The sequence below is a fragment of the Manacus candei genome, unplaced genomic scaffold (assembly GCF_025592945.1).
Source record: "Manacus candei isolate 608988 ecotype Guabito, Panama unplaced genomic scaffold, ASM2559294v1 h1tg000002l, whole genome shotgun sequence".
Lineage (NCBI taxonomy): Eukaryota > Metazoa > Chordata > Aves > Passeriformes > Pipridae > Manacus > Manacus candei.
Window position 1 is genome coordinate 83,600 of NW_026138050.1, and position 25,515 is coordinate 109,114.

At 36.9% G+C, this 25,515-nt stretch overlaps 1 protein-coding gene across 5 annotated transcripts in view; it reads right to left on the bottom strand.

The window, feature by feature from the left end:
* Positions 1 to 753: 753 nt before the first annotated feature.
* The window catches only part of LOC127472501 (BTB/POZ domain-containing protein KCTD5), a 30,911-nt gene continuing 6,149 nt past the window's right edge, over positions 754 to 25,515 (bottom strand). Inside the window, exons 2-8 of one of the 5 annotated variants that reach the window (XM_051790970.1) lie at positions 23,754 to 23,862; positions 22,582 to 22,673; positions 21,651 to 21,746; positions 18,428 to 18,544; positions 13,390 to 13,515; positions 10,725 to 10,783; positions 6,837 to 8,082 (exon numbers count right to left, since the gene is read on the bottom strand). In XM_051790970.1, the coding sequence (XP_051646930.1) occupies positions 10,739 to 10,783; positions 13,390 to 13,515; positions 18,428 to 18,544; positions 21,651 to 21,746; positions 22,582 to 22,673; positions 23,754 to 23,862 (585 nt within the window). In that variant the 3' untranslated portion in view covers positions 6,837 to 8,082; positions 10,725 to 10,738. The other 4 variants (XM_051791035.1, XM_051790877.1, XM_051791209.1 and 1 more) reach the window with 4 other exon arrangements.

Here is a 25,515-nt window from a genome sequence, read left to right on the forward strand (position 1 = left end):
GTACGAGTCACATTCTGATCTCCTCTTTGAGTTATATTTCTAATTTTAATGGAAAAATTTCTAGTCCCGGATGCTCTGCCTGGCCGGGCCCTGCGCTGTGTCGGAGCTTCTGGAAGTGCGTGCTGGGTACTATTACAGTCCAAAGGGCTTCTTGGTAACTCTATAATTGACTGTCTCAATAACTAATCACGTAGATTTGAGTCAGCCCTAGTCAGAGCGTGTGCTGAAGGGTCCCTCTGGCTGAAAAAACTTTCACCGGCAGCAAATGCCCACGGCGGCCCAGGACAAACACACCCCCCCTGTGCACCTTTCCCAGCAATTTCAGTGATATTACCAAAAGAGGTGGAAACTGTTCCCATTCGGCTGACTAGATCTATCTCATGAAATTGCAAAAACTGCAGTCTTGGAGAACATCACATAAATATGGACTATGTGTTTATTACCACCAGGCAAGACCTCAGCCCACTGAAAGATGAATTTGCAGGATCACTTTCATCTTTCTGAAGTGAAACTTCTGACTGAAAGTAAAACTAGCTCCAGATAAACTCTGAAAGTTCTATAAGATCCAAATAGGATGTTAATTACTTACTTGGTTAGGTCCCCTTTATAAACTGGTTTCTAGTCCAGGTACACACTGCACAAATATGCAACTACAATTTACATCTGAAGTGCTAAACTAGAAATTATCAGTGATATTACACTGTTAATATCAATTAATACATTTGGAAAAAAAACAGATTTAAGACATGAGACTTTAAAAGGGAAAAACAGGTTTATTTCATGCAGTTTACAATACACCAGTGTTATGAAAAGGAGTTTAAAAAAATACCCACACACTTTTTAATTGCACGCTTGATTTAAAAGTGATGGTTAACTGTAACCACCTTCAAATTATATGGGAAGCCCTAGCAGATTTCTTTCCAGGGAAATTCCCTGGATTCACTTTCTTGTCTATGTCTGTGCTAAGAGTTTTGGCTAATGCAAATGCATTAAAACCAAATCAAAACTCAAATTTTGCTGCAGTAAGAACACTTCAGAGATAATGAATTGGCACAAAATAAAGTGTCATTGCTAATCCACTATCCAGGAAAGAACGTGTTGCAAGTATGGCCACTTGGATATAAGCACAAACAGCTGATGCACAACTAATTTTGAGACCAGTGATTTGGAGGAAAAAGAAAAATAAAGAACATCTGTTGAACTGGGTAGGTGGGCCTATAGAGTGCATAGGAAATAGATTTTTCACAGCTGGGTTCAGATGAGGCTAAGGTTAGAAGCAGGTGGAAAAATTTGCCATTTGATACTTCTTCAGTTTGGTGATCTTGTTTCAGTTCTAGGTAGAGAGATTGGCAACATTTCTCTTACAGTGCCTTAGCACTTGCTTCATTCTAGCAAGTACAAGAGCCAAATTAATGTGAGTAAAGTTGTGCATAAGCTTTTGGAAAATCTTCAAAAGTAGCAAGAATCACGTACATAAATATATTAACCCTTACATTCCAGATGGCTAGGCCTCAAAATCGCAACTTAAGTCAGGTCAAAATTTAGGCTCAGGCAAGGAGAGCACTGTCACAGAACCTCCTCCCCCTTCCACCCACTCCCAAAGTAGCAAAATAACTTTCTAAAAAGTTCCTGTCATTATAGTAGTTATTAACACGCAACATCCTAAGGAGAACCCTTTGATGGGTTCAGAAACCTGTATTTGCAGCAGTGTCTATTCACTGAACTTCTGAGAAGTTTATGCCTTGGTAGACCCTGCTAAAGTAGAGGACAATTAAGTTGTGAAGAAATATTCTGTGACAATTTCCTGGGGCAGAATCTTCCTCAAAGCCTCTCCATTGGCAGTGTGGTTCATAAAAGTTGCTAGATTTCAGCACGGGCAATAGTAAAGTCGTGGGCAAGTCTACTGTCTTCTCTAGTGTGCTCCTATATCCAATCTGGATACTTATATCTGCAATTGGTTCAGCCATTTCTAAAAATTATTTTAGACTCCAGGAGTTGAACAGAAAACAGACTAGTTACTTTTTGAATGTTGTATGTCTCTGGAACCTCAAATTAGCCCTGGAAAGCGTTTTAGCCCTTGGCATTTCTGCACTGAAAATGGAAAGGGTTCCTTCTGACAGTCATTTAGGCAAACTGAACAGTAATATCTATTTAGCCCTTTAAAGCCTCAGTTCAGTAAAAAACCTTTAAAGACAGCTTGTGATTTTTGTGAGCTAAAAGAAAAGTTATATGACACAGTTCTGAGAGCCTTCCACCTTTTTTTTTTTAAACTGAATAGTTATACTATTTTAAGAATCAATAATTCTACACACAAACCCAGGTAAGATCCCAAGATTGTCCTTAAAGCTGGAGATAACTGCAGTCTAAACTATAATGAAGTAACAGGCAGCATCCTCAGACTGTAAGTATTTCAAATTTGTTGTGTTAGAAAAGACACTTCCCAATGACCACTCAGGTTTTAATCCTACTGTCTTGAGCTAAACAAAGTATCTCTTTTCAAGAGCCCCATAGTTCAGGGCTGATTGAAGAAGTTAATTTGAAAAACTTGGAATCTTTTGATGTGGTGAGAAAGAGAATAAAATAAGAGAGTGACACTTTCTGATTTTATAACATCTCAAGTGAACTGAATTCCAGGGTTCATCTCCAGGCTCTCTTTCACTTGACTTTGATCTTCATGAAAAGCCCAGGACTTCACTCTTCTCCCAGTACTTCTCAAGGAATGTATTCCAGTATACCTGCATGATTGTTATCTGGTTTCTATGTTATTTCATTGAATCAGATACTATTACATTTTTGCACTCCAAGGTCATTTTTGTAACAATAATAAACCCAGTAATTTTTAATAAATGTATGCAAATTTGCTGGTGGTAGCTCTCTACAGCTCAAAAAAAGACTGACAACTCTCAACAATCTCAAGAGATATTCACAGAATAGCATTCTGAGAAGCACACTTCTGATAACACCATCATCCTACTCAACAGACTAGTTCCACAAGCATGCCTGCAACCCAGTTTTCTTTTGTTTAATCTGCCAGAAGCTTTCATATTTCTCCTGGGGAAAAAAAAAAAACAACACAACAAAACAACAAACCACCTCTTTCAGAGAAAAGGAGATTGATTCAATCTTTGTTATCTGCAGGAAATAGTTCTAATTGATCATAACTGTGCATTCACATTGCTGGAAATGGAGCTACATAAGTATTGTCTAAAGAAAATCTGAAAACAAAAAAGTCAAGATGGATACACTAAGCTTCATTTTTTTAAGAAATATCTTTTCCTAACCCTACAATGCAAGATGAAAGGAACTTTTATCATTAAAAGAAACCTGAGTTTGAAAAAAACACAGTACATTTTGTTCTGAGGACTGACGCTTTAGTAAAGAGTCAATATAAGCTTCTGAATTCAATCAGGCCTTTGACACACAATTAAATTACTGTGGAATAAACCCCTTGCAATTAGCCATAATCCATGGAAATCCCACAGTGAGATGGGATAAAATTCCAGGTAACCTTTTGTCTGTTTACTGTGGGAACTGCTGACTCAGACTATACTTTTGGACAGTTTTGGACATTCACATCTTAGAGGCCTCAGAATTACTTCTTCATTGCAGATAAACTCTGATTCACTTGGCACTTGAAGAAGTCAAAAGCATATAATATAAAAATGTCATTTCCGATAAAGGAAAATGGCCTCTGAGGAAACTTAAGGCCAACAATACGCTCTCTGTTTCCTAACTCAAAACAAGAAATTGCTTTTACACAAGTTTTGCAAGAAGTTTGTCATGTAAAAGCCTTTAAGGAATTTAGTATCTCTCCCTTCCTGCTTTATCTCCTTCCGCTATGATCTCTTCATGCTTAAATTCTAACCTGGAATACTGTTCTGATGTAAGAATAGAGGAGCTGTGTAAATTCAGAGTTCGGTCACAGGGGTTTGCAGTACAGCTTTGCAGCCCCAGCCTGTCAGTGAACCCTCAGGTCTCAAGAATCCCAGGCAGTTCTCAGGTAGGTACTCTCCAAATGGCAGAAAAGAAACAAAGGACTCCCGTTTAAACTGTACTGGTACATTACTTCATCCTGCAAGATCTTAAAAGAGGAAGCAGTGTTTGCAAACCCTGGTGATGTGGATTGGACTCTAAGGCAATTACTTTGTTACTGTAGCTAACTTTATTGAAACTGCAAGAGTCAAATAAAAAGAAACCAAACTTATTTAGGGATCAATTCTTAATGCCTTGAAAAAGGCTGACAATAGCATTTCCAACTATCTGAAAGCCTCACATGTTCACAAAAATTAAAACAATAATGACAGTAGCAAGAATGGGAAAGTAGTTAGTTCAAGTGGTCTCAAACAAAGGAATATTTAAAATCATTTACAAGGTACCTGCCTACTAAACTTCTCTTTTTTTCTTTCCTTCTTAAAATCTTTGTGAGGTATTGGAAATAAAGTGCAAAATGATTAAACACTCATTTCCCCAAAATCTGCTATGACAGGAATACAATGTAAACTAGACCGCAGGTAATCTCATAATAAAAGCATGTTTTAAAACTGAAAATACTCCAGTGAAAAAAAAACGTACTTAAAAACCCCCACTCTTTTACACATTCTAAATTTGTTCAGTTTGCTCAGTTTGTTACTCATGCTTTGTTGATGTCATTTAGGAAAATTTCACTTTAATAAACAATAGTCTGTCTTTTTTGGGTTAAATAAAAGAAAAAACAGAAATGCTGATTCAGAATGATCATTGTAAAACAGGCATTTTAGGCATTAAAACCAATGCTGAGTTACTCTGTAGAGCACATCAGGAAAACAACAAATAACATGGTTAGCTGCAATTCCATGAGCTGGGGAGCTCAGAGAATTTGGTGGAGTCATACTGCTTAAAAACACAGTGACTACTGCAGCAGAGGAAATGTTTTAATATGCAGTTAACACAGACAACTGTTATGCTTATTTTCAGATACACAAGATAATCTGTTACTATTTAGGGGAAATTTGTGTGTTCAATTTAAGCTGATAAAATATGGGTGCCTAAAAAAGTATAAAAGTATAAACATTTCCCCCTACACAATTACATTTTTAGTAAATTAAAGTCCGTTTTAACTTCTTAAAAAAAGACAAAAGTTGTATGTGTTGTGGAGGGGCCAGCAGCTTCCTGTGCAGACCACATCCAAGTCGCAAAACAGTACAAACCCTTTCAAGCATTAGGCATAGACAAAACATTTAGCCCATTGCTTAACCTGCTTAGTAGAAATGTTTTTTACAAATTGTTCTCTGCCAAACTTTTATCAATGTGTAAGTCCTTTTAAAAAAAAGCAATAAAAAAAAAAGAGTAGACCCTGGGTGTTTGAAAATCAGGCTTTTGAGTAAAGGATTACCTACAGTATATGCATAAATTCTGAAATTACTGAGAATGAAAACTGTAATGTCTTTAGAATTCAAAACAATCTTGTAGCTTTTTGAAACTCCCTTCCACTGCTTCCATAAGTTAATGAAGCCAAGTTTTATACTGTCCATTTCATTAAGTGTTTTAAAGATGTACTAAAGACTTTGCTGAAAACATAGTGTATTAAAAAGCTCCAGTCTAGTGTATTAGCCTTCATCAAGGACAAACTAATAAAGCTGCACCAGATTTTTTTAAACACTCTTCTTTAACTGCATAGTTGAAACTGTATAGAAAGAGAAAGGTTGATTACAGGTATCCTGAATGTCCAAAGTAATCATGTTTTTCAATTGGATGAGCTTGTGTTCACACTAAGGTTGATTTTAATCCCAGTCATAGTGACAAGGACCTAGGACTACCCTGCCATACTTCTGTAAAACCTCCAGCTCTAGAAAAATCTCTACCACATAGTTCAATGCTTATAGGCATTTTATAAAAGCACAAACACACATATGAGTATAAATATCTCAAAAGAAATAGAATGTTCAGTTGGTCATTTTAAGTGAATTTTGATTCCCCTTCCAAGCATCTGGCTAAGACTGGAGCATAACTTTTGCAGGAGACTTTTAACAGAAGGAACATCAAGAATAACTCAGATGAAGGCCATTTTCTCTGAGTTTAGTCTTCCCTTTGGGTGATAAAATATGCTATAAATCCAGTCAATATATACACCCTTCCTCCAGAGAAACCTTTTTTCTGTTGTGTAATTTTTTCACGTGCTAGTTTCAGTTGATCTCCTAGGCTGTTATTACATAATAGAGTATGTCACAGAGCCAAAAGGAATGTGCAGTATAACACAGTCAACTGGGGCTGCCACTGATTCGGAAACAACGTAGGCCCAAATACTTGCATTTGTGGGCTGTAACGCTTGTGTGTGTGTGTGTGTGTGTGTGTGTGTGTGTGTGTGTGTGTGTGTGTGTGTGTGTGTGTGTGTGTGTGTGTGTGTGTGTAGCACCAATTGCATTGTCCTTTTAAGGTTTACAACAATTAGTAGGAAAATGTCTCCAGACTGATCAACACTGGGTCATCGAGCACCAGACATTAAGTGCTACATGTCTTCAAGGAAAATATGAGTGCATGGTCATTTCTTTTCAAATGACCAGTGTCAATCAGCCCACAAGAGAGTACGACCATGCACTACAACCAAAACTTAACACACACTCCCACACCATCTATTCCCATTATGTAATCTTGCAATGCTTCCAGCCAGTTGACACCCAGTTTATAGACAAAAATGGTTGAACCCAGACCAACAGAAAATTGTCTAAATCAGATTTTTCCTTTTGCAGCCAAGCCTCTTCAGTGTGACAATTCACTGCATCTTCGAATAAAAGTGAAAAAATTGTCACCATTCAATACTGTCTTCACATCCTGGAACCTCGTTCTTGCAAAATCTGAAACAGACCAATAAAAAATCTATAAATGAAAATTAGCTCTACGTCATTCCTAAAGCATGGAGGTCAAAGAGCAACATAATGACTATTTCAGATAACCCGTAAAGCGTCAAGGACCTGGTTCAAGGACATTCCTGGGGTTTGTACATTAAAGCTGAAAAAAGACAGATTGATATGTACAATGTCTACTATCAGACACCATTAAAACAGATCTAAAAGACTGCTATGAACTGAGTATTAATATAACCAAGGCTTAAGAGTTGGCAAAAGTAAAAAGTAAGCCATTGCACCTCATCTTAGTTCTGAACATCCTTAGGTCCTGTGTGGTAAATGAACTTGGGTACTTCATTAGAAATTTAATTTAATCTGCATTTTTCCTGTTCCAGTAAAATATCCTTAACTTTCTGAAGTTTCAGATGCAAATTATGTTCCACAAATTAGTATTGAAAACATGAAATAGCAAATCAAAATGTGCAAAAATGGCACACTGGGTGAGATGATGCAGGAAGTTTTCAAAGGCCAAGAGAACAACCCAGCAAGATTTAAACTAACAACATGAAGACCAGCTATTCTACTTTCAGTCTGAGTGCTTTTTCTCCTTTTCTGTTTCAGTTTTGTTTGGTTCCTCCAGGGAGGAAAGGATCAAGTCTTAGGACTGATTGTCCAAGCAACAATATTTTCATGCTGTTGCTCTACTGAATGGCAACCACCAATAATGAGGTTAACTCTCAGGCTGAGAAGTACTCTAGAACTGTGACAGCAGGCTATAGAACCAATCCCAGGGTTCTATATTTGGCTGCTGTCATGAGCAGCCAAATATATCATTAAGCAAAGCTTCAAACATACTCAGCACAGGTACTTAAGAATGTTAATCTGCAAGTAAAAGTCTCATGACACTTCATTTTCTTTTGCTTCTTGATACAGAAAGATGTTTTCCCTGGGACACAACATGCTTTTGGGTATATTTTAGATGCAAACATTGCTTATTTCATGAGGGTCATTTACTACGAGTACTAAGGAAAAAGCATTTCATATGAAACTATAGGAAAGATACAAGTGAATTCCGTGAGGAAAAGCCAGCCTCTGTAAATTACTCAGCAACTGCTTGTATAATGAATTCAAAAGGGACTAGACAAACTTACAGAACATAATGCCACTGATATTGACTCATGGTGTTAGAGTGTCATCGTAGCTTCCACACAATCTTCTTCTGGATGAAGGCTTGAAGCCAAAATTCCTAAACTGAGGTTTACTGGAAGGTGGGGAAATGTATCAGGAGTAAATACCATAAATGCTTCATATTTAAAACTCTTTCCTCAAGTATTTGCTGTTGGTCACAGCTGAGAACAAGGTGTTGGAGTAGGATAGTGGCTAATGGTCTGACCCAGCAAATGTGGTCAGCAAGTGAAACCATATCCAACAGAGACAAAACCATGGCTGCCACAAATACCTGTGCAGCTGGAAAATAATAGTTGATCTATTAATGTTGTTAATCTTTCAAATCTAGTATTGGAAGCAGAAGAGTGCATTCTTTCCAGGAAGATAAAAAGTACTTACAAGGTTAATAGACTTGGAACTATTTTTTGTAGTGTCAGGAGCACATACAATAAGATAAAGCTAAGCCAGATCTGGACACTGAACTTTGCACACTTTACTGAGCAGTAAACTCAATGTAAAACAGAAAATTCTATCATATTAGGCAATATTTTAACACACTTTACTTGCTACTTCTTCAGTAACCTCTATCTCTACTAAAGGGGAAATCAAAGAAGCACAGAGTGGGTTGGGTTGGAAGGGACCTTAAAGATCATCAAGTTCCACCCCCTGCCATGGGCAGGGACACCTTCCACTAGCCCAGGTTGCTCCAAGCCCTGTACAACCTGGCCTTGGACACTTCCAAGGATGTGGCAGCCACAGCTTCTCTGGGCGACCTGTGCCAGGGCCTCAGCACCCTCACAATAAAGAATATGTTCATCATTATACCCAATCAAAAACAACTGGTTCAAAAATTTGAACCCACTGTTCAAAAGCATCGCCCCTTGTCCTCTCACTATGAGCCCCAGTAAAAAAGTCTTTCTCCATTTTTCTCATAAGGCTCTTCTGAGTACTGGAAGGCTGCAATAACATTTCCCCTGGGCCTCCTCTTCTCCAGGCCAAAAAAATCCCAACTCTCTCAGCCTGTCTTTACAGGAGAGGTATTCCAGCTCACAGACCATTTTCATGTCCCTCCTGTGGACCCAGTCTCACAGGTCCATGTCTTTCTTGTAGTAGGAGTCTCAGAGCTGGATGCAGCACTCCAGGCAGGATCTCATGAGAGCGGAGTAGAGGGGGAGAATCACTTCCCTGAACCTGTTGGCCATGCTGCTTTTGTTGCAGTCCTTGATAATGGATTTTCTAGTCTGCAAGAATTGCTGGCTCATATCCAAGTTTTCACCCATCAGTATTCCCAAGTCCTCTTCAGTCAACCCATTTGTCACCCAGTCTGTACTCATACTTTGGACTGTCCCAACCCTAGTTTTCACATTTCTGTTCTGTTTTCCCTACAGGTGCACCAGATCCAAAGTTGACTCATACATTCTAAACAACGCTGAATGAACTCTCAAATTCTAGAAGCCCGAGCGCGATTGCTTCTTAGGGAAGCAGAACGTGAGAACTATTTCCTCCCACTCAAAATAAAGGTGCTGCTGCTAGAACAGTGTTTTAAGGAATGTTTGCCTCTCAGGCAGCTTAAGAATATTACATTTGATTCCAGCATAGTGCCAGTTTACTTTTTTTTCAATAAAGCTTCAGATTTGATTAATTCCCTTCAGCCATTCCTGAAGACTTGGCAAAAGGTCTTGTTCTACTGTAGCAGTAGTTTCTGTTAGCATCACTTAAGAAAACAATGTAGGTTTTTCTTCAGCCATGTGAAGCAACTTCACAGAATCACAGATTGATAGCATATCCTGAGTTGGAAGGGACGCACAAGGATCATCAAGTGATGATCCTGGCCCTGCACAGGAAAACCTCAGGAATCACATCATATACTTGGGAGCATTATCCAAACTTCAGAGATAAATATAAGGCTGCTTTACAGCTAAAAAATTCAGGTGTATAGGTGAGAAGCTGAAATTTAATCTCATGCAATGATAAATATCTTTGATTTATTATACAGGTTCATGTGACTACCCACACTGTACCACTGAACAGTCAATGGTATGTTATCTTCTAGAAACTGGAGAGCACAATAAATATGAGCAGTGCTTGCAGACACGTTAGGAAAAGGTTCTTTCAGATGCAAGTTTTTTTGTGCTCTTCTACTTGTGACTTTTAAAGAACCTTGATCTTGTATCAGATGTCAAACAACAGTGGAAAGAATCCCTCCCCAGAGAGTTGTTTCCTGTTGCACCACAATCATACTATTTACTTGTATTTGCTATATCTCAATTCAAAAAATTATTCATTTCAAAATTATCAGATAAGATCACCTTTGGACTATGCTGTACTTCAGTCAAGTTTGCTAAATTATTGCCAAATCAAACATTTACTGAAAATGTATACTGTAAGTCTGTATCAGATGCCTCTACATATAAAAAACCCATTAGGCAGAAAAGGTGGTGTATGTGAAATAAAAATTAAAAGCAATTCTGACCCTACAGTCTATATGAAGAACTTTCCTTCTCAGCAAAGCTTTAAAGGAACGAATCACAATACAGTTTGTAAAAGCAACACTTATTACTCTGTCAAAGCAGCAATAATCCAAAACAGGAAGTCTACCTTTGCTAACCATGCTACAACTATAATCACAAACACACACACACCACCAGGACTAGCCAAAAGACAGCACTAGTGGGGGTGGGAACTGGATGGGGCAGAAAAGCATCTGGTTAAAATCCTAGGGCAGCTAGTGCTCACCATGACATTTACACTTAATCTGAGTCATTCATATCGTAATCCGTTTCTTCATCCTCACTCTGAGTGTCATGCAGCATGCAGCAAGTATACAAAAAGGAAGGGAAAAGAAGAGATTGCAAGTGAGTCAGAGCTGCAACAAAGTACAGTCCACTTACAGCTGAAGCATCTGGTAACGACATTTATTTACTTTTACCTGGGACCCCCACTCTTAGTAAAAAAGTATGACAGCTGGCAATTTCAAGAACGAACATAACAGATTTCATGAAAATTTCCTTTTCCAAATGTCCTAAAATCAGCAGATAGAAGCCAATAGTGCCATGCAACATAACAAAAGGGACTGTAAGTATAGAGATAAGTTAAATAAAACTATAAAGCTGGTACCTTAACTCTGTGTACTCCTCACCAGGGATGCAAAAGGATAATACTAGTATCTAACTTTGGATGCAGACATTCTGAACAAGTTTTGGTCATTTGTCCCAAGAGTGCTAGGTCAATAAAGTGATATGAAAGAGAAGAATGCCTGTGGGATAGTGCCACAGCAAACAGTAAAAGCCACTGGAACCATTCAAGGTCAATTTTCTTTGCTAAGGTAAATTACGAGGTTACACGGAATCATCTACTAACTTACTGTGCTGATTAAGAAAACACAAGAAAAAAGTCTCTAGGAAGGCATGAAGGTGAAGCTTGATTAGATGGCTATCAGAAAATGCTTTTTCCAATTCTGAAAGTCCAGGACTATTAACTAAAACTGAAGTGCTTGTCAACAAAAATTACATACTGGCAGGTTTTTTTTTTCTAACCCAACCTGCTGTAAAAGTATTAGGAAGACTTTATCATGGCATCTAAAAGTCAGGCCCAGTACACAAACATATTATTCTGTATATATCAGTGGATACCAGAATTTCTGTCACATGAACTTCATGAAGACCAACTCAGACACTACTGAACAGATTGCAGACTACAGGATAATGCTAAGAGGGAACTATGGGCGTAACAGCTCCAGAGGTTCAGTCAAGATTCCTGAACACAGCTGTCAGAAACCTCTCAAGCAAAAAATATTTTTTTCCCAGTCACAGCATATACCTATGTAAAAAAAATTTGATCTATTAGAAACAAAATATATAAAAATTATTCTGCAAGTATTGCCTATTAATTGCTAGCAACAGCTCAATTCTTCCAGGATAAAAGGAGTGAATATTTTTATCGCCAACCAAAATTAACAGTAATTCTTACTCATCACGCTGGTCAAATTATGCTCTGCTCCCATCTCTGAAACAATGACCAAGCAGCACAGCAATGGAGAGGTCTAAGATAGCTTTTCTCAGAGCTACTCAATTTACACAGTTGAATTGCAGTCTGAACTAGCTTTTCTATTTAGCCTTTTACACTTTCATTTGACACATATTTTCTTTTACATATAACAATGCAATGTAACTCTGGCAACTTCTGAAATTCCCTGAAGATGTACTACCATTCCTTATGAAGATGTTTATTAGGCTTTAGAATTCCATGGTTTATTTCAGGTAGGTATCTCAGTCCTAAATTACTACCACACAGCTCTAACTTGTCAAAGTTTTCCTGAAGCATTCTGGCAAAAGCAGACCTCAACTAGGGTTTTGAAAAAAGTAGCAGGTTCACTGTTTACCCTTGACTACATTAATCCTTTACAATTCTTTGGAAGTTTATCTCAACAGTGACAAAAGAACATATATTATTTATTTCACTAGAAATCCAACATAAAGCTTGGAGTATCTTTATAGTCCATATTATAAAATGACTCCACATGTGTAGCTACATAAGCATGTTACACAGCACAGAAAGTAATGAGGTTTTATCTATTTGAGGCCTCACTGCCAAGACTCAGATCCATTTCAAAATTAATTTCTTCAAAGGTGATTCTTGAACAAGCAACTTTTGATGTTTCACCAATTGTTTTCCATCTACATATATGAAATCAAAAGCTTTTGATACAGGAGTGTCCAGTTTGCCTGTAGTCATCTCCTCATACAATGCAGCAATACAATAAATAAAAGTTGTTCACTATGCATGACAGAGAATACACCTACATTACAGAACTGCTCTGCCTTATTATTAGTCAGCTGCGATTTTGTATTTTCCCTTGTACAAACTCTGAAAGACAACTGAGTAAAATGCTAAGATACTGTGCCCATTACAATCTTTTTGTAAAGCTGGTTACAGAAAGTAAAGATAATTAAGTAGAACCCTGAAAACATTAAGCTAACAAGTACCTTCATCTTATAACATATTGAACATGACTGTTTTACAGAGATAGCATCTTACAAGCTCCATTCTTGACAGTAAGATTTCTTCAGTTGAAGTCAAGCAAGAAAAAAGTTTTCAACTGAACCAGTGGCAGAATAAGAAAAGCATTCAAACGTATAAGAAAGAAAACCTAGATTCTCAACTGTAAGAAACAGGTATTGAAAAAGTACAGAGTATTGTATTTAAATAATCCATGCATGCATAACTAATGCATGCTACCTGTACAATTTATAGTCTCTCATACAATGGACAGAGAATTAGTCACGAGCGAGGAGGAAAAAGGCAATTAAATAATGGTCCAGAACAGAGGTAGATCTATCATGACTTTGTGAAGCCCACCCAATTCAACACTGCTTTTTCAGTCCAATGTCTAGCAACTTACCTTTGCTTTTTCACTGGGTTCACTGGTTGTGCCATATGGAGTGTTATGCAATTCCTTTGAGACAACACACAGAAATTCAGCCTGATCTTCATTGCCATAGTTATAGGAAGAACCAATACTGACCAGCTGAAAGATGAAAAAAAAAAGTCAATTACATTTCCACATAAAATAAAATCCCATAAAGTCTCACCTTTAGTAAAAACAATCCTCACTCTTCATTGTTGGTTGTGCCTGAAGCACGATTCTCCACTTCAATGCAAATATGTTTTGATGTTGACAAATACACTGACACTGATGATAAGATAAACACAGTTTTTCTTTTTAAACAATTACAGAATTAATGATTTACAGTTATGATTATACTGTGAAAGAAAAGGCTACAGAGGCAGGCCAGTGGAGAAGCAGCCTGTTCTGTTTCTGTTATTTACTGGGAACCTTCCTATCCTTCAAAGTTAATTTTTAAAAGTTTGTATATGGTATCTTAACATGGATGATTTAACATGTAAACGCCTGCATGCAGGAAGCTGAAGAGATCCCCACCACCACTTACAGAATAATGGTATTTCTATTAAAATATATTTTGAATGGACAAAAACAAAATTTGCATTTGATTGGAAAACAGCAAGACACAGCATGGCGGGACACCAATTAACATCTGAAATTCATATGTACCGCTACAAGGAAGTTAATTAAGGAAGCGCTACAAGCGGAAGCCATGTATAATGAAATGTGACGAATTTACAAGTTTCTACAAGTCTCTATATTGAATGATAAATGACAATTTACTGGGAAAGGAGGATATACTCAATATCAGTACTATCTCTTAAGTAGATGTTTATCAAATGGCAGAAATTGTCTTACTTTACACACAATGCACTTACCTAATGCTAGAAGCTTTACATGGCCTGCCTTTCCAAGACAGAATCAATTCAGATGCAGCTGTTTCACTTATATTAAAGTTTTATTTCAAAAGCATGACAAGATAATGTATGGTGCTATTACCACTGACACAGATCCAATCCTAAAAATCAACCAGTTGCAGAGATACGGTATCTAAATGTCATTACCAAAAGTATATTGAATCCACCTACCAAATCATCGCACACATACGATAAGGCCAATATTCCACAATCTCTACTATATCATTAAAATGTTCTGGAAATGGCCCCGTAGAAAAGGCCTGACTTGTTTTTTAGGGCAACAGCACTTGAAACACTGTGGTTATCTGTGTAAAGACAAACACTGTACTGCCATCAGTCTAGCAGAACACTACAAGAGAGTAAAAGCCTTGTTAAAGCATGGAAGACGCAGTCAGTATGAAATCTTCATCCAGAGTCTGTACTTGAGGGATAAGATTATTCCCTCAACAAAAGTGGAAGTCAGACGAAGGTTAAAAGCAGCTTCCACATAGCACTGTCAGGAAAAAATAAAGCCTCTTTGTACTTCTAAGGAGAGGAGAAAGATGTTCAGATGTTCCTGCACTATGGTAAGACAGCCAAGCAAGCAGCTCCACAGGAGGACAGAGTTGACGGCTACAGAGAACAGCAGCCACTGCGTCTGCACAAAGAACCAAGCTGATTCCAGGCCTAGGCAATGTCAACGTTTTTGGACCCTGATGTTATTACAGCATACAAGGCTCAGCCTTCCATGAACAGAACTGGCCATCAAAATTCATCGCTCTCAAATGATGTACTTTAACTACACTGAGTGTGATCACCAGAAACCTTTCTCTCCCTCCTTCTCTCCTAACATTGCTCTAGTTCTGCAAAATACATACTTGAAACACTGTATGTAACATTACTGACTTGAAACAGTCAGTAATGAACACAGGCTGATCAAAAATTAATGTGTTAAAGACATTTTTTTCCACCAAAAGTGTGTTATGAAGTTACAAAACCCCAGGTTTTTTAGAAGCATCAAAGCATCCTCAATATAAAGGCACCATTTATTTACCTTGAGATATTAAGTCAGCTAATCTTCCATGATGGATACTCTGCAGTCTGCACCATACCATATTTGCGTAATACAGAATCACAAAACCTACAAAGTAACTAGTTTCTTAGTGGAACAAAATGGACTAAGAAAAGCTACTGAAGAGCTGGAAAATCAGCACAAAGTTACTTCATATATTGAGATGACTTTTTGATTGTCTTTTCTATCAACAAAAAATATAATACACAAACTTTCAGAAAAAATAGCAGTTAAGTTGGCTCTAAACCCAACAAAGTGGTATAAAGTTTATCCTATATATTATATTGCAATTACAAACCATTTAATACAAATACAGTAACTGCTTCAATTATTGAGGTAAAAGGTAGAACATTAAACAGTATTTTTAATCCACTTGAAGGCTAGAAAATGTTCTGAAAGTTGAAAACATGTTTAAATAAAGTCACAAAAAATTCACTTTCTCTGAAGAGAAATCTGAATAAAATTCAAGCATACAATGTGATTAGTATACAGTCAACTTTTCTTCTTGCAAAATGGCAACAGCTCACTATCAGATAAGCTGTGGTAACTAGCAGAAGGAAAAACACTTCTTTATTTATTGACCCTCTAAAGAAATAAATGATCTCTCTGAAAGTAGATACCATATAAAATCCAAACATCAGCCAAATCATCAATCCTGGTTCATCCAGGCTGACAGGTTCTCAGTTGATAATTACTTACTAATGCTTCATAATACAACCAGAAAAGTTAACCTTTTGCACATAAGTCTTTTCAGAAGACATGGTAGACTGAATACTTATTAGCCAGTTGGACAGGATTGTGGATTTAGCTGACTGCAAAACATCTGATGATTTTTTGCCATTATTGATCAGCTGGTGCATTTCAAGATAAAGTCACTTTTGCAACATTGAACCCAAGTTCCTCAAAACTCCAACTCATGATACTCCCATAAGCAGTTTTTTATGTGTGCAGCTAAGAATGTATAATTTGCATAGTATCAACAGCATGCTAGAAATTTCATTGTAGCTTTTTGAAATGCATCAGCAATAAGGTTGATGGCACAAAAAGTAACAATGGAAAATGACTGCAGATTAGAACTGAACCGTTGTGTCAGGAATGAAGATCAGAAATAAAGCAATGTTTTAGCACTCCTATTCCAAAAGTCACCCCATTGTTCCCAGTGTTGGTGGCAACACCTTGAGAAAGATGCTGATAAACTGGAAGACTGCCCCCCACCATGTCCGCCATCCCCACACCACCAACCCTCACCCCCCCCAAAAAAAGAACGCACAACAAATCAGAGTAACCTGAGGTCTGCAAAACAGATGTTACAATGCATAGTCAAAGTATTTCAGATTATGGATCTTTTTAATTATACTAAGAGTTCACAGAATAAAAGAAAATCCTCCCCTCATTATTTTTTTACAGAATCAAGTTGTATGACTCTAAGAATGGCCTCTATGCCTTTTAGAGTTATAATGCATTTGTTCTGCTGCCTTCTCAAAGGATTTGCAAAAGTTTATAAAGATACAGACACATCAGCTCTTAAACTCAGCACTGCTGACTGACACCAAGCCTGGAAGCACATTTACTACAGGACTCTTAAAGCAATTATCAGGCTTCAAAGTTTCAATTTTTTTTAATTATTATTTTTATTTTATACCTGAATTCATTTCTTCACTGCCTTCCCCATATTCCATTTTATGATGCTGAATTTTCCTTTGAGCTATCTAGGACATGAACACATGAATAACATCATGCTGCCTGTACCCTACACATGCCTAACAAGCTGCAATTCTTATTCTATTCCAGAAAGTCTGCAAACCCATAGTATTAATTCCACATTCCAAATGTTACCTATACAACTGAAAGAAACAGACAGTGCTTGGTACATCAAAAGCAGATTCTGGAATACAGCGAGGTAACAGTCCAGTTTTAAAATCCAGAATTGCATGGCTAAGTGTTCATGTAAAATCATAGGCAAAGCTCTGCTTTTATCAAACCGCTTCACAATCATGTTATCTTCATGATGTTATACTCATCTTTCAGACTGAATAACCATATATATAGCAAGGAAAAGAACAAGTACTCCAAGCATTTTATTGATGAAAAATACTACAGAGCACAAGGTTCCCAAATTAATTCACATATGACACTTCAAAATAGAGCACGGATATGTAAAGGACTGGACTTTTTGCTAACCAGTTAGCAAAATGATGACTGGTAAGCAAAAAATCCTCCAATGTTACTGGTTAGCAAAAAATCCTTCCCAAACTCATGAATATTTAGAAGCAACAAAGCAATTAAAAAAGCAGTGAAAAGAGAACAAGGGAAGAAGGAAGGATGAGCCTAAAAAACCAATGACTGAAGTTAGGATTCTCCATTTGGGTTTCAAGAAAATGTCCCAAGATGGAAAAAAACCAAAATAACAAACCAATAAAGCCAAAAAGCCACCCAGGATGTTTTTTTTCACTTGAGACAAAATTTAAAACTGGTTGTTATGTTCTCCTCTCACTCCTCCATATGAAAAATTCCTGTTATTTGTTATTCCAGTTTGAACATATTTCATCCATCTAAAAAACAGCTAAGTTTTGAGTTACCAGAAATAAAGGGTTCAAACTCAGAACTTAACTGGCTATTTGGTGGATGAAATAATCATCACCCCAGTTTGACCATAACACAGAAATGTCCCCTTCTGAACCCACTGAACTCAAAACTGTATTTACAGGGTTCGTAAGGTTTGAATTGTACCCCTCTTAGTTAACAAGTATGGATCAAAGGCTGCTAACTTCAGAAGAAGATTTAAGGAAAAAAAGTTACCTATTGAGAAGGTAAGAACCCTCCTTAAGAAAAATATTTAACTGAATAATGAGGGAATTTTTGTTTGGTTGTTTTTTTATTATTTTTACAATATGAACATTCATAATGTATAATGAAATACTGTGAATATAAATAAAAACCAGTCACAAATACACACAAATTACTACGTGCTGTACATCCAGGAATAAAGTGGAATGATTTGAAAGCAGCAGAAACGCAAGGAGGCCAAGCATATCAGTGTGAGGGCAAAAAGAATGGTGTGACACACCTCACTGCAGCATTTCTGGAAGCATCTCTCTTCCCCTTTCACTTCCCGTGACACTATCAGCAGATACTCTGACTGCTGAGCCCGGCCACAGCTGTACTGGGAACCTATACTGACAAGCTGAAATAACCAATCAAAGCAAAACACAAAAAGAAACCTTTGTAAAGCTGAAGCACATACCATCGTCCAAATCGTACAATTAATAGATGAGCTGAAATGTTTAGGTTATATTTACTTGCTACTAGAACAGGTTGCTATCGAGCTACAACTTCATTTCCACATAAAATAATTTTTGTGGTAGCTGCAAAGCCCTTTGTAATTTCAAGAGAAGTTAAGAGTTACTGATAGTAAGACAGAAAACTCCCCATATCACTGTGGTGTAGCCAGCTACTCCAAAAAACATAAACAAAGTTCAGTGCATAATGAAAGCGAGCATTATTTCCCTGTCATACTTGCCAAGTGGAGAAGGTAACGTGGATATAAGACTGGAAGGTGTTATGTAAAGCAATATATCAAGCCTGGGTATGAAAGAGCTTCATCTTGTTCCAAATACTGATAAACAAGATACAGCTAAGGAAACATAAGAAGTCAACTAGAGGAAAAAAAGTTGGGTGCTCTAAGTTGCTTTCAGAAGGGGTAATTTACAGAAGATCCAAGAAAATAACTGGAGTGGAAAAAAAAATGTCTGCCTTGTTCCCATAAAAAACACTACCAAGAACTCTGGTCACACTTGCCAACCATCTAATAATTCAAAGTTCAGCATAACCTCAGCTAAATTTCTCAACTTGTTACTATAAAAAATATTTTACCTTAATAATACATAGCAATTCCTAGCCCATTTAAATTAAAGCATACCTGTCAGTGCCCTTGAGAAAAATCAGAGCTTTAAATTAAGTGTGAAGAGCTAGACAACAACTGCCTATTCTGAGTAAACTGGAGATTGACATAGATAAGAAGGCCCATGAACAGTAAAGTTATATACATCCTGATATTGTTATGTGAATAGTTTTGAAGGCAGCAGCTAAATATCGTCCTCCTCATACTGTGAACGTGTTTAAGACTGCATTATGGTGACAGACTCAGGTTACACTGATCATTAAAACTGACATGACCAACACCACTGCTGTCTAAAGCCTTTGTATGTACCAATTTTGTATAGTCCAAAGTTTCTTATGTTGTATTGACAAAATATTGGCTTTTTCTGATCGCCTGAAGCAGTAACAATTGAAGCTAAAAAATCCTCTACAAAATAACCCACTGAAATCAGAAAAGTAGGGCACCATAATTTTTGGTAATAGATTTTGAACTGGGAGTAATACATAACTCTACTGTTCTAGCAAAGCTTTTCCTCACATTCTTTGGAGAAGGGCATCAAAACATCTGCATAAGTGCACCAAAAGTTCTGCACCTTCCAATCCTATTTAATTACCACATGCAATCATATTTTACAATAAAATTTTGAAATGTTAAGGGGAAAGAAATGGTTTTGATCAAAACCAACCACTTAGACGTATTGCATGGGGCTCAGAGCACAAGGACTCCCAATCCACAGGAATATCACTCCTCCGAAAAAGCAGATGATTTCAGCGTTTTTTAGGTACAAAGTGTGGTGGATACCAACCCAAAAACTCCTGAAGGAAGCATGCTGCTGAACAACACGGGCTTAGAAAAGATTAAAAAATTACAGAAATGCTACAGCGTTCTCAGATCTTCACAATAAAACTATTCACATTATACAGAATATACTAATTCTGTTGCAAGTGAATGCTGTCTGCTAAAAGCAGGTCTCCAATACAACCAAAGAAGGGAATGGCCTAGTGTGAGGTAATAAGATGCTGAGTATTATAAGATCATACAGATATTGTGTTTATCTACTTCAAACTATGTGTCTAAAAGAGTGCAACATGGGAGAGAGAGGAAGCGGGAAGAAAGCTGAATGAAACAAGGGTGTAATGTTCAAGAAAACCACTGGAATTTTCCAGTTCTAAAAGAGATTATAACAGTTCTTTCAGAAGCTGCACTGTCGAACCAGTATTACTCCCAAATACAATATCCCTAAAGACTGTAAGGCTTCAGGATAGGTAAAAGCCATGGTATCATCTAATCTTTTAAAAAGTAAAGAATCTCTGTTCGTAATGAAAGCTAGTTTCTCATGACAAAGAAGAATGTTGAAAAAACTTTGTCAATGCACTGATCAAAACAGTCATGTGCATTAAGTGAGAGCTTTTTACAGGAACTTCAACAACAATCACCTCGTAGCATGGCAAACAGACCTGGTAATACTTGAGCCAGAGAAGTGAAGAATAAAAAGCTGTCTCCGTGTTCGCTGAGTTTGCTTGGTCAGGATGTCTCCATGACACCAGCACCTTGCACATTTCATCAAATATAAACAAAATGTTCTCTTTTACCTTTGTGTCCTGAACATTTTAAAAATGTTGCTTTGTTGAATTATTAGAGTGAGACTGCACAGGATAATGGACTTGTGCTTATTCCAATCTCTCCTACAGTAGGCATCAGACACTGAAAAAGGTGCTAGCGGTTGAGCACTCGTGTCTCAGAGTTAACAGTCATCGATCCAGTGCAGTTAAATATTCTTCTAGGTTAGGAATGTGAACGATGACAGAGTTGTACAGTTAGTTTCTTATTTACAGAGATCAGCAAAAATAACAAAGATCTCCTTGCAATTTTACAATACATTCTTGAATGTACACACAAAGCTATTTTTATGCAGTGCAAAGAACATTCACATAGCTCATAGCTATCCAGCTCCACATCCACACTGGTGAAGTCCACCCTCCTATGTCTATCAGTTTTTTATCTGAACAATCCCTCTTTGGGTCTGACAAACATTTATCTTCCAAGCTCACCTCTTTTTACCCAGAGCTCTTTATACCTAACTTACCATTCACATAAACTTGTACTGGATAATTTTGGTTGATTCACCCTTCAACTGCTCATGTGTAGACACTGAAGAATTACATTTCAGACATGATGCAGATGTTTTTAAAGAAAGTCAGCACAATTTACCTCCTGGAAAGCTACATTTTTTTGTTCTATGACAAATATGAACGCAAATATCAGATTTTAACTTAACTGTGTATGTATATGCAAATTCTGAAAATGACTGAGTGACAAAAGATGCACAGAATTTATTTTATACTCCTTTTTCACAAAACTGATCTTTTAGAAGACTTTGTAACTATAAAAATCCATATGGGTTTTTTACCTGCTCAAATTTCCAGCCATCAGACATTGTGGAAACCATTTGAGTGAGTTCCTCTTCCTGGCACTGCAGCACTCTGTATACGTGTTTGACTGGCACCTTCAAGAAGAAATATAAGATGCTCAATAGGTCATGGAATTCACCATGTTTGTGATTTGTCTGAAGCAACCCTTACTTTCTAGAAATGATAAGCAACACCACCTTGAACCCATACAGAGCAATGAATGACTAGGACCATTTTAGCTGAGACCTTTAGTAAATGCTATCAGAGCAACCCTGTGATCCCACATCCTGACTTCAACAGAAATTTGGCAACATGAGTTTGGAATATCTCCATGAAGACTCAGTTACAAAAGAAGGCCAGAGTAGCAGAGTTAAAGAACAAACTTTCTCTATTGCATTCACTTCCATGGAGAAATATTCATGAGCTGCTATGAGAAGCAGCAGCAGTCTTCTCAACCACAGAGCACTACAAATAAACTAACTTTGCTACAGAAATGTATGACAGGAGCTAAATAGCATCTGTATGCATGCTGCATAAACATACTGTATAAACAGCAGTTTTACCATAATTAGGCAACCTCATCATATTCAGAGTACTTAAATGCAAATGAGAAAGACATATTTTAAAAAAGCTGTTCTCTAAAATAACTACTTGCAGAAATATTATGACAAATTCTACTGTTACCACACATTTTGGAACAATTATTTAGATGCTTTTCATGTTTTGAACAAGATTTGTGAACTTTGCAAGTAGACTGGCAGGAGCCAGAAATTAAGAGTATTAATCTTAAGGGTTCCAGCTCATCCAGAGATGGAGGCAGTCATTCAGTATCTTACTGGGGAAATGAGCAGTTACATAAAAAACGAATGGAACCCACCCAGTGCTTGTCATAGAACGAATAATCAAAAGCACACTAGAAAACAGCCTCACCTGTGAGATTTTGCTGTCTCTTTCCCTTATTTTGTCCTTTACCAGTTTTATTAGTGATGTGATATTGTAGAATTCAGCCTCTTCCAGTACACCTAGTATGAAAACATTTTTTGGAAAGACAGTGTAACCAAAGATTCCAGAACAAAATCATCGTCAGTTCCTAAGATTATCCTCTCTACAGCTATAGAAAATTATTTATTTTGCCCATAAGATAATTTACCAACCTAATGATTCTTCCCTCCTTCAGGCACAGGTAGTTCAATGTTTAGCTCATTCTAAAAAATTGTCCCCAAAAACTCTCAAAGAAAACAGATGCCATTTCACATACAGAATGAGGCAGGAAACAAAAAAAGGAGCACAGATACCATTCCATAGCAGACTGATAGACCACCATAGCTCAGGCCCTGCCTCTGGCTGGAATGCAAAAGAGAAATTCAAATAATCCTACTGAAAAGCTCTGCAGCTGCTAGCATGCAGGAAATTTTTCTTCCTGTCATTTGAGATCTTAGGTCCTGAAACAAAAGCTTAAAGTTACTGCTTCAAGTCTTACCTGTTCTCTACACGTAGTATGTGCTTAACAATGCACATGGAAATTATATTTCATACTATTTCTTGCTAATATTGTTAAATTGTATTTCTCTTTTAAAAATTTCTTCAATACCTTATCAATACAGTTTTAGTACTATATGTTTTAAAACAGTCCTCCATTAGGGTAAAATTGTTACAAACTGGGGACAGGGAGGAAGAAGCTGAGAGCAGAATTTAGTCTTCAAGAGCATATTCCACAGTTGTGAACATCCCAGAACTTCACTCTTACTTTTATTTACATCTTCTAAAGCTTGTTTCCCAGGCAGCATTCTTTTGCTTGAAGAGGACTAAACCCAAATATTTCACACAGTCATAAATGAAAGATACAAGACTATACAATAAAAGCCATCTCCCCTCCTGCTTGAATACTTACAGGGGTTGTGAAAATAGGAATCATACTCAAAACACTCAGCTAACAGCACATACTATAACTGCATGATGCCTATCAGCTTTGCTTGAAACAGATTGAAATGCTACACTGATTAAGATTTACCATCTAGTTCTAAATTAGTTTTGATGACTCAAAAGCAGTGAAAATAATAAGCAAGTGACAAGTAAACAAAGGATATTTAGGAATGTCTTACCTTCCTCAGCTAGGTCCTTGTTAATAACCAGTTTCCCATGTCTCAGATAGTTCAGCACTGGCCCGAAGTATGTTGGGTCTCTGTCTATTAAATAGGCACCTGTTTCATCCTAGATTAGAAAAAACAAACAAACAAACAAAACCCAAACAAAACCCCAAACAAGAACAACAAAACACAAAACCCCAAACAAACAAGCCAAAAAAAATCACAATGATTTGAACATCCAAGTGAGAATTGCAAGCAAATATTCAGCTTGGCATCTGAATAGCAAGCAGATATTCAGATGTAGTCACATCCATTAAAGCCAAATTTATTAAAGACATTAAAAGGAAGGAATTCAACAATGTAGTTGTAATTTTATGAGACTGATCACTCAAATCATGTAATATCCAACTTCTCTTACCTGATTAATCACCCAAAACCATTTATCAAAGATTATCAACATTGTTAGCATGAAAGATCTAAGTAGTAAGTAAAAAGTTAAGGCTAAAATTAACACTTATAAGGAGGAATTTTTTTTTGGAACCTGAACAAAGGCTACATTCTAGCAAGGATCAAATACCAGTTTTTCTTTTTCTTTTTTTTTTTTTTAATTAAAGGCAAACAAATCTACTTCTTTTTAACCTCAACACTTTGTTCTAAAAACATTTAGTTTTGTCTTAGCTCCAATGTACAAAACCTCACAGGGCACTGAGAACTGCCATGTACCAAGCAAGAGTCATATGTGCATCTTCTAAAAAAACATACACTGAAGTTGCAGTTTCTACCTACCTCGTGCAGACAGTGAAGGAATAGATCAAATTAACTAACACTCAGTTTATTGAACAGACTACAGCGTTTTGTGAAATGCAAAACACATCAAGAAATCCAGAGCTGATATTCCTGACAAAGAGATAAAGAGGCAAAATTGGTATCTCCTATGTTATTTAGAATCTATGTGTGAACCCCTGTGATCAATGCAGTACCGATATATTTCATGCTGGCCAGAGGTCTAAGGAAGATTCAAAAGACAGATGTCTAACAGATCTACTGCTTCTTTCTACTACCAAGTGGATCACTGACAGTATTAATCCTTTAGGTTTTGGCACAATAAATATCTCACCGATACATACTGAAGATGTGGTAGCACCCCAAATACTTCTTTTACTTATTCTTAATATTCTAGTAGTTTACAGGAGATACTCAAAAAAGCATCATTACTAACAATCCTAGCTACATTTGAATCATTCTCCCTGGAAACCACATATGCTAGTGATACTTGCTGTTCCACATGAAAAAAAAATTCTACTGACCCAATCCTTTGCATTTGAACATTAATGCTTATATATAAAGATTTGCTTACTGAACTCAGATACCTGAAAATTCTTTCTACTTAAAAGGACCTAGAATTCAAAAAAATGTTTAATTGGAAAAAAGATGGTGATTATATTTTCAGGTACACAGATTTAGTTTCTGAATAACTGCACTTGTCTAGCTGGGGCTGGTAGAATGTAGAAAGACCACAGCCTGAACTACAAAAGCTACAAACACCTTTCTGTAATTACAAGATAAATGCTGTACACACTTAAGACACACTGTCATTTTAGAAGAAGTGAAGGGGTGCTTAATTTTATATAAAATTAACTGTTCAAGAAAATGTTTAATACATTAAAACATGATGTCAGCTAACCTGCACTCAGATCAGACAATGCTTGATGAAGTCTAATCACAATTTCTTCTGATCTAAACTCAAGGTCTCACAGAAGCGAGGCTATGCGCCAAA